This window comes from Rosa rugosa, chromosome 4 (genome assembly GCF_958449725.1).
Source record: "Rosa rugosa chromosome 4, drRosRugo1.1, whole genome shotgun sequence".
NCBI lineage: Eukaryota > Viridiplantae > Streptophyta > Magnoliopsida > Rosales > Rosaceae > Rosa > Rosa rugosa.
Genome location: NC_084823.1, coordinates 40,394,245 through 40,404,684, shown reverse-complemented (window position 1 = coordinate 40,404,684; position 10,440 = coordinate 40,394,245). Strand labels below are relative to the sequence as shown.

At 35.7% G+C, this 10,440-nt stretch overlaps 1 protein-coding gene across 2 annotated transcripts; it reads left to right on the top strand.

Moving 5' to 3' along the window:
• The first annotated feature begins 581 nt into the window (after positions 1-581).
• On the top strand, positions 582-10,418 carry LOC133743920 (DNA mismatch repair protein MSH4). 2 transcript variants are annotated; one of them, XM_062171995.1, is made up of 24 exons: positions 582-712; positions 1,637-1,840; positions 1,951-1,986; positions 2,083-2,195; positions 2,463-2,508; positions 2,781-2,827; positions 3,048-3,155; positions 3,295-3,370; positions 3,942-4,014; positions 4,114-4,259; positions 4,340-4,425; positions 5,209-5,348; positions 5,472-5,611; positions 5,721-5,771; positions 6,420-6,483; positions 7,314-7,457; positions 7,545-7,612; positions 7,759-7,817; positions 7,946-8,102; positions 8,194-8,246; positions 8,321-8,419; positions 8,853-8,967; positions 9,060-9,182; positions 9,590-10,418. In XM_062171995.1, exons 1-24 carry the CDS (start codon positions 647-649, stop codon positions 9,752-9,754), a joined length of 2,379 nt encoding a protein of 792 aa, XP_062027979.1. In that variant the 5' UTR covers positions 582-646; the 3' UTR covers positions 9,755-10,418. The 2 variants fall into 2 exon arrangements, with proteins under 2 accessions (XP_062027979.1, XP_062027978.1); XM_062171994.1 differs by having other exon boundaries at positions 3,048-3,164.
• Positions 10,419-10,440: the final 22 nt, after the last annotated feature.

The window sequence follows — 10,440 nt, the reverse complement described above, 5'->3', positions numbered from 1 at the left end:
CAAACTGGACCAAGGAAGTGTTGGATATCATGTGAGATATCGGCCCACTAATCTCTTAACTACACTGATTCAACTACAATCGTATAAAGATGAACACAGATGCACAGAATAAAAGAGGCAAGAGAGAGAAAGTTGAGAGAACGGCTAAACGTTGCAGCCTTGTTCTATTCCTCAATTTCAGATCTCTACAATCTCTTGTTGGTGGTGGCTTAAGGATATAACTCTGATGCAACACCCTAAATGCAATCTCAGCCATACATGTGACATTTGATCAGACTACACACGTGTTTCATCCCTAATGCTCGATCAAATAATACACCACATTCGATCTATCTTTGCCAATTGCACCAGTACAGCTACTTCGAGTTACCATTTCCTCAAAAAATCACATAATACACACACACACACACAAAAAAAACAAACAGGATGCTCTTAAAATTTGTGTCTAAATTTACTTGTAGGAGCTTCTTTGTTTTTTTTTTTTTCCTATGAAAAGCTTTGTTTCTTTGGGCCTTGGTTTCTGCCTTTCTAGGCCCAGGCTCAGTCACATATAAATAGTAACAACACACTTCACTGAACCTGGCGCGGAATACAAAACTGGTTGAAGCAGAGTGACAGAGAGAGAGAGAGAGTGTGTTGGTAGCAAATGGAAGACGACGGAGGAGAGAGATCGAGCTTCGTCATCGGTCTCATCGAGAACAGAGCCAAGGAGGTACTCACACTCTTCCATCTCTCACATTTTCCACCTCCGAATTTCCTCTATCTTTTCCTTTCCCCCCAAAAAATACAGAAATGAAAGAAAATGGTAAAGAACTCAAACTTCCTGAGCTTAATTGCCTCACAATTTATATTCACTTTGTTAATCCGGAGATCGAAACCAGAAAACGCTGGATTTCGAGCTCTGTAGAAGCAATTGCATTGCTGGACTTGTGTTGATCAGGCTTCTAGTTTTTGTAGTTTTGGTTTTCAATTTCGTACAATTTCTAGGGTTAGGTTGAGGTTGAACTCTTTGATTTTCAATCACTGTTTGTATTTGAGCTGAAATTGTACTGGTACTTCTTTTTTTGCTCTCTCTATTTGTGGATGAAACTTGTAGGCTGTAGTGGTGGTAAATGTTAAGCTACTAAAAGAATGTTTTCGCGGTCTCGAAATAAGCTTTGATCGTTGGTTAAAAATTTGGTGTAGATGTGATATACGTTGATTAAGCGAGAGGATGTTCTGTTAAATTGATTAATCAAGTGTAACGAAGACTTACGTTTGTGCCGATTGGTATAATGAACTAGTGAGGCTTGATTTACTGGCCAAGTCAAGCTTTTGTCAGGCAAATGCGAATAGCAGAACCGATTCGGATAAACTTTGTCAATAGAAAGGAAAAAAAATTCTGTTTCTAAATGCAGGAACTTCTATCACATGCATCTCCCTATGGTTAAATACATAGTTCTCATTTATAAACGGTAGCAATTCAACAAAGTTTCTTTAGTTATATTTTCTAAATGGCTTGTTCTGTATGTTTGTGAACTGTGACTACTGAGAGTCGGAAATCATCTTTTACTTTGATTTATGTTGACATCTTAGTAAGGAATTTTCTAGGACCAAATAATTTGGAATACCTAACTGATGCCTTACATCCTGACAGGTTGGAGTGGCAGCATTTGATTTAAGGTCGGCTTCTCTACATCTATCTCAATATATTGAGACTAGTAGTTCATATCAGAATACAAAAACTTTGCTGCAATTCTACGATCCTATGGTGATTATTGTTTCCCCCAACAAACTGGCACCTGATGGGATGGTTGGAGTTTCAGAATTGGCAGATAGATTTTATGCTACAGTCAAGAAGGTCACGTTCCTTGTTTGTGGATGTACCTAAGCTACTGGATTTCTATGATGCTTGGTCACATATGATGTTCACTTGTTCTATCAACTGAATCCTTGTGCTGGTGTCTGCAGGTTGTAATGGCTCGTGGTTGCTTTGATGACACTACGGTAAATGTTGGATATTGCCAGTTATCTAGTGTTTGCATCAAAATGGGCGCCAACTCTTGAACCTCATAGCTTAGAATGTCATTCTTGGGTTTCCAGGGTGCTGTGTTGATTAAAAATCTAGCAGCCAAGGAACCTTCAGCACTAGGATTGGATACTTATTACAAGCAGTACTATCTCTGCTTGGCCGCTGCAGCAGCTACAATTAAGTGGTACTTTCAGAACTGAGATTTCTAACATTATGATGTAGGACGTTCACCATACTTGGGAATTGGGTTTTAAGAGTTTTCTTTAGGAAATAATTCAAAGAACATGACATGACTTATTACTGTCTTTGATGTTGTTTGGTCTTATTTTAGGTCTATCGAGTAAGATCACTTTTCACTCTTATATTGAATTTCTTATGAAACTTTTACTGTTATAGCATCTGTTGTCCTTGCCTTTTTCTTATGGTAATGATGCAGAGGTATGATGTGCAGGATAGAAGCAGAGAAAGGGGTCATTGTTACAAACCACTCATTGTCGGTACGAGTTCAATGATGCATGTTTCTTCACAAAATTCAACATGATTGTGGAAAAAAGTAGGCAGTTGTATATTACTAATATCGTGTCACTTAAACAAAGATATAAGTCGATGCCTCTAGGCAGAATGGCAGAGACAGAGAACAACAATATTATTCTTCTTTTGGCCTTTCTATTGGAGCTAAGTACTATCAGTCTGTGTCTACAATTGAACCCTGCTTTTGTTTTTCTGAGGAATTGAACATTTACTTCAATATTTATTCCTCCCTTGCCAGGTCACTTTTAATGGATCATTTGCCCATATGAATATCGATGCCACTAGGTACTTTTGCTTTCCTTTGAATTTATTTAGCAATGAGATCCCTTCATGGATCAAATACATGATGTTTTAGTAATGGTTTTACATGCTTGTTTAAGTACTTATGCATGCATACACATTAAGACAAGTTTAAAACATGTTGAGTTACATTTATAATGGCTAAGTTCATTTTTATTTTTAAAACTATGTGGTAATAACCTTTACAGTTGAAATTTTATGGCAGTGTTCAAAATTTGGAAATCGTTGACTCGCTTCATTCTACACTGGGGAGTACAAGCAATAAGAAGAGAAGTTTGTTGCATATGCTGAAGACGACAAAAACTGTAGGAGGGTATGTGTGGTAAATTCATCTTATCAATTATCAAGTTTGTCATATATTTTTATAGTTTTGATAGTCTCCAAATTTTCTACTGAACTTTTATATGTACTTGGTCCATAGATATCTAATATGCAGCAATTTATGACTTCAGGTCTAGGCTTCTTCGTGCCAATCTATTGCAGCCTTTAAAAGATATTGAAACTATAAATGCTCGTCTAGATTGCCTGGTTAGTTTTGAATTATTATTCTCAAATATCTCTTTTAGAGCTATGTAGAATTATATTAAGATACTTCTGAGGTTGTGAAATTTTGTTTCTTCCATTAATCCTTGAATCAATTTTTTCAATTATTTAAACTTTTAAAGACGAAAGTTTATGCTATGGGCTAATTTTTGTTATTGTTTAAAACATTGAAACAAGGCATTCCTAATAATAGCGGCATAATCCTGTTCATACATAAGACTTTGGTCTGTAAGTTTCGATGTCTGTAACAATTTGAATCTGTAAGACTTTATTTGAATGTAGTTTAGAGGTCTGGCTTAACAGCACCACATCTATTTTTAAGGATATAGCTGGATGTATTGACATGTTGGGTTGTCATAGACCATGAGTGGATTCTTTTAGCATCATTACAAATGTCAAAATAAAAATTTCAATGGTATTTGATGAATGTCACTTTGGGAAGTGATGTGTATGCTTTGGGACTTACAAGGCCCTGAATATTGAAGTTCCAGAACATGATACTGCATTTTGCAGCTATATCGCTTTTTATCCTCAGACCCCTTTTATTTTACTATAGGATGAGCTAATGAGCAACGAACAGCTATTCTTTGGACTCTCTCAGGTTCTGCGCAAATTCCCAAAAGAGAGTGGTAAGAGCGAAGAATAAATCAAAACAAAATTGAATCTCATTGGAATTAACTCATCTATTTATGACATAAACATCGACCTTGTTTATGCTTTTCATGCAGATAGAGTACTTTGCCACTTCTGCTTCAAGCCAAAGAAAATTACAAATAAAGTTATGGGTGTTGATAATGCTAGAAAAAGCCAGCTGTTGGTATCAAGCATTATTCTCCTCAAAACTGCTCTAGACGCTTTGCCTTTACTCTCAACGGTAAATTTATTTTCCTTGTATTCAGTTAAGGTTACTGTGCTACCTCTTCCAAAGTATAATTTGTTTTGTTGAATTCTCAGGCTCTCAAAGATGCAAAAAGTTCTCTTCTTGCTAATGTTTACAAGTCCGTGTGTGAAAATGAGAAATATGCTTCTATTAGGAAAAGGTTTGTTCCCAATTGGTAGTGCTGGTTGTTTCTATCCACATCCCTAACTAATTTTTAGTTTGCAATGGAATCTGGGTTTGTTGAGTTTTCTTATCCCAAGTGTTGTTAACTTTTTTCTTTTTGGCTAATTAATTGTTGAATTATCTGACCACGAAATGTTCGGGCATAACCTCAGAGCAACAAACCTAGCAGTCTGCCCTTAACACCCCCTTTAACAATACAGAAGTACAACTGATCTGCCCCTATTAAAAAAAAAAATAAGGAAAAAAATCCTTTATGCCGCTAATAAAGATATTGCCTCCTTTCTCCAATATTTTTTCTTTTAAGCTTTTCCTCTTGTATATGAATTATGAAGCATATTTTACTGGAATGACTTTTCAGATAGCCATATAGTCATTCACTGTGTATAATTGATCCAGATACCGGAGCTTAGTTTCTGGTTGACTACCCGATGTGGAACTTATTCTTAATCACTTAAAATTTTAAGAGAAATGCAACCAACCCGAAGTGGTAGGATTTAAATTACCTGATGAAATTGATCCAAAACTCCAAAAGTCTATGAGTAAAGTAGTTATCTTATTTAGGTTGAAGTACATATGATGTCAAAGTCAAAGCAATCGTTATTGTTTTTCATTTTAGTTTCAGTATCATCATATCACAAATTTCATGTTCTTAGTTTCTTACTGGCTGTGTTGAATATCACATACACATTATTTGTCAAAATAGTTTTTAATGAACTATGATGATACTGCTGATTCATACGGGAAGCTGTTTTTGCTTCAGGATTGGAGAGGTGATTGATGAAGATGTGCTTCATGCAAGGGTACCTTTTGTAGCCCGCACCCAGCAGTGTTTTGCTGTAAAGGCCGGAATCGATGGACTTTTGGATATTGCACGGAGATCATTTTGTGATACTAGTGAAGGTTTGTCTCCACTGCATAGTTAGTTTAATATGATGGTGTTTTTCCATTTTGTAATGTTCTGTTTGCCTTCTGTTCTCATATATTTGAGATAAAGTAATAAGCTTCTCAATGTCAAATTGACAGCTATACATAATCTTGCTAACAAGTACCGCGAAGATTTCAAGTTCCCCAATTTGAAGCTCACATTTAACAATAGGCAAGGTTTTTACTTCAGCATTCCACATAAGAGCATTCAGGGGAGGCTTCCTAGCCAGTTCATTCAGGTACAGGATCAACTTGCTCTAGAAGTAGTAAACATCTTACAACCAAAAAGAGAAAAAGCAGTAACATCTCTTTTCAGTTATCTCTGATTTTATTATAATTTTTATGTAGGTGTTGAAACACGGGAACAATATACATTGCTCAACTTTGGAGCTTGCTTCTGTGAGTACTCTGACGTCCAATTTGTAATGTACCAGTTAACTACTGAGTGTAATGATTGTTCTATCATTAAAACCAGTTCATCATCTTTTAGTGTAAATGTCTAATTTCAAGGTTCTATTTGCCTGCCTTTATTGTCTTTAGACTGAAGGAATGGCATGATCTCAACTACAGTGAGTGAATTTATGATTGTTTTCATATCAATTTTAGAACAGGGTGAACATGGTCATACATTTGATCGAGTTTGTAAGAACTTCAACTGTGAAGTAAACTGACTTACCAACATAAACCTTGGACTAGAGTTGCGTGAAGCAGTTTCATGGAGATTATCCTCAGATACAACCATTCCTTTTAGGAGGTGTAACTTCAGGGGATACATCTCTTGAAAGTACATAGCTACTCCAAGGGGAATGATCGGTAATATCATAGGAGACTAACTCAAACAACAATCTTAGATATAGGTTCCCTCTTTATGAAGGATGTTATTGGTGCTTATAATTGTTTTATGAATAAAACATGTGTGCATTATAATTTGCAAGGAGAAAGATATTTTGTCCCAAATAGATTTTCGTAAGTCAATTAATTGTGGCTTTCTGTTTAAAAGAAATCATGTCCTGACATTTATCTTGCTCCATTTCATTAAATTTGCAGCTAAACGTTAGAAATAAGTCTGCAGCTGCAGAATGCTACATACGGACTGAAGTTTGCCTGGAAGGTTTTGCTAACTTTATGATAAGCATTTTACATTTTCTGTACATATGCTTGTAATGTTTACTTTTCCTTACATCTGAATTGAGCATTTGGGTGACTCTGTGGTGATTAGGTGCTTAAATCTTAACCTCAATGAGCATGTTTTGTATATCAAGAAACTGCAATATTAGTGTTTTTGAGTGTGCTAATGATTTGGTAGAATGACATGTTGGTAGTTCAGTTATCACAGTTTATTGGCTAACCATCTTCCTTGTCAGGTATAAGTTTTTTTTATCTCCGAATAAGGTTTATTAGATCTCACTATCTCAGTAGTTAAGTGACCATCTTTTATGATGGTCTTCCAACCATGAGTACCAATTTTGCTAATAATATTTATACCTTGTAATTGGATGTCAGGAAAAAAAAAATATTCATTGCATGTTTTATATTGGGTTGTACCATGAAAAAGTACATCAATGTTAACTAATTCATGAAACCCCAAGTAACTTTTCAATAAATTATATTTTTATACAGGAAAGTTTTTCTTGTGCTGCTTTTTGTGGTACTTTGACATATGGAAGGTTCTTAGGATGGTCGCAGTTGTAAAAATCATTATTTCTTTATTTATTTACCACTGTTATGGATGGGTGACAGTATATTTAGACCAGCTTAGTGCTGTTGGCGCTCATTTTAAAAGTTATATTGATCATGCTGAACTTTGTGATCTTATTTCTCCATTGGCTTTAATCCCTTCTATAAGCTTGAGTATGTGATCATGTTCCTTTTGCCTGTTATGTTTCAACAGTTGCAATTCTGATGTAAAAATAGATCACTGATGTTGATATATTATTGCAGAATTAGTAGACGCCATACGAGAGGATGTTTCTGCACTCACACTACTTGCAGAGGCCTTGTGCCTTCTAGATATGATTGTTAACTCATTTGCACATACCATTTCCAATAAGCCTGCTGATCATTATACTAGACCAGAGTTTACAGGTAAGTTAATCTCTATTCAGGCATTTGTTCTCATGAATCAGGTTGTTCAATAAAGTAAAATGCTTGATTTCTGTCATGTACTTACAGATGATGGCCCAATGGCAATTGAAGCTGGAAGACACCCTATCCTTGAGAGCATACACAATGATTTTGTTGTACGTAATGATTTATTTTCTAGAATGCTGCTTATACAAGATTATATCATTAGGTCACATGTGTGAACCGCCGTTGTACTCTCTCCTCATGAAGTTGAAACTTTACAGATCATTAGAGCTAATATGTTTCCCTTTTTCCTTTTCAGCCCAACAACGTCTTTTTATCGGAGGCATCAAACATGGTGCTGATTGTGGGCCCAAACATGTAAGAAATGCTTTGTTCAAAATGGATCCTAATACGTGCAAATGTTGTTTTTTATGCATTGTGGGTTTCCTTGATATCCAGTCAAGGTAATCATTTTTCTTAGTTTAACTATTGACTGTTTCTGTCAGGAGTGGAAAGAGCACTTACCTTCAGCAAGTATGTCTTATAGTTATTCTTGCTCAGATCGGTTGTTATGTTCCTGCTCGCTTCTCAACTTTGAGGGTTGTTGATCGGATATTTACAAGGATGGGTACAGTGGACAATCTTGAATCCAACTCTAGTACGGTAAATTTTCTAAATTCAATGTCAGAAATATTGAGCTCTGATACAATATACAGCTTATTGCTATTTGATATGAATTTATCATCTGAAACAGTTCATGACAGAAATGAAAGAAACAGCTTTCATCATGCAAAATGTTTCCCAAAGGTAGTACACAAAATTTGTTTAACCTTTCAAATATAAAGATATATCCAGTAATATTTGGTTTACATTGGACATAGGAGTCTGGTTGTCATGGATGAACTTGGGAGGGCTACATCTTCCTCTGATGGATTTGCAATTGCATGGAGCTGCTGCGAATATTTGTTATCACTGAAAGCGTAACCTCTTTGCCAATTTTCATTTATCAAGATTCCAGTAGGTTTCCCGAGAGTAGATTTTTTAAGTTTTGAAAACTTGAGATGTGATTTTTAACAATTGGTTCATTTATACTTACGGTTTTCATTGTCTGAAACATCCAAATCTATTGGCTTCAAACATGTTATATATGTACGAACGAATATTGAATATTCTTAATTTTTTTTTCCTTGTAAAGACTGTATAGAAGTTAGATGCATTATTTAGTTCTATCTAGTTATGAGTTGTAGGAACTTATGTTGAAGGTTATGTGTTGATCCTGCTGTTACTGCTTATCAATTGTGATTGCTTAGTTTACATTTCCCATGCTGCTTTCATGTGAAATATGTGGTACAAATCCTAATGGCCAAATTTTATATACAGAAGCTAACTTACCGTCTTACAAATCTTTCTCAGGTATACTATATTTGCTACTCATATGGAGAACCTCTCCGAATTAGTAACTGTCTATCCAAATGTGAAAATACTTCACTTCGATGTTGACATTAAAAATAACCGTCTAGATTTCAAGGTATGATTTCTGAGATTTGATTCAAAGATTCTTTCACTCTAATCTTGGTTTTAAGCGAGTATTTCTGACAGAAATCTTGAGTACTTGTGTAGTTTCAACTCAAGGAAGGACCAAGACATGTTCCACATTATGGGCTTCTATTAGCAGAAGTGGCAGGATTACCAAGCTCGGTGACTGAGACAGCCAGAAACATCACATCCAGGATCACAGAAAAGGTGAGTTCTTCCGAGTCACCAAGCATTTTAAGTTACTAGTATTTACTGGATACATCTCTCCCTGAATACATAGCCTTCTGTTTATATTGATAACTTTATTGAAAGCAACAGGCATAATGATAGGCCCACACCTATGAGACGTTGATTAGAGTTTTAAAACTTACCCTCCAATTTTCAACTCAGAGTATGAATCAAGATATGATAGACAATTTCAAGAACACTGCTACCCCATGTCAAAACACGGAAATTGATTAATCTCATTAAAATCCATATTCATTTAATTACACTTTTGGCTTTCATTTATCACTGAATCCAAATTAACTTAAGAGAGGACATCAGTCCTGTATGCAATGAGAGTCCCTTCCTGATGAACTGTCAAATTGACAATTTACAAATTCAATCTTTAGGAAGTGAAGAGGATGGAAGTAAACTGCCTGCGATATCATCCGATCCAGATGGCTTACCATGTTGCTCAGCGTCTCATATGTTTGAAATATTCCAGCCAGGATGAGGATTCAATCAGAGAAGCACTGCATAACCTGAAAGAGAGCTACATTCATGGCAGGCTGTGACTTATGTGCCTTGCAAATCAATATATGCCCTTGGTAAATAAAATACAGAACTGCTAGGCTGACGAACCCAGAGAGCCTTGAGGTAATAACCTGGTAGATTTTCAATTCAGGCACTTTTCTTGTGTGCTTGATATGTATAAACAGAAAACTAGAATGTCATGAACAGCACAGATATATATGAATGAGTGCAGTTGTAGGCAGAAAGATGTGCCAGGAGGTAGCAAAGGTAACAAATGTCATGAATCTGGTGGCCTTAGCATGCACTTCCTTATTTCATTGTTACCTTTGAATCTCAATCAGATACAACATTGAGAGTTTTAGGTGCATCAGCTTGTTTCGAACAATTAATGGACGCTGATCTCGCTAACATTGGCAATTGATGTCATCAAAAAAACATTGGCTATTGATACCTTCACCACGCCTTTCAGTATATTTGTCACTGGTTGTCATGTTCTCAACTTCTTATCAGGATCAAAGGACACTTCTCATCAAACCACTAGAATCTGCTGTTTGTTTCCTTGAGAATTAAAGTGAATCCAATACCAATTTTTAAAGTCCAGAATTTCAAGAGTTTACATGCTTCTAATGACTACATGCCTACAGTTCATTATCCAAATCTGTTTCTATGATGTTACGGAATTCTGACCAAGTAACCAAGTCTAAGATGCTTGAATGTTTTTAGTTGA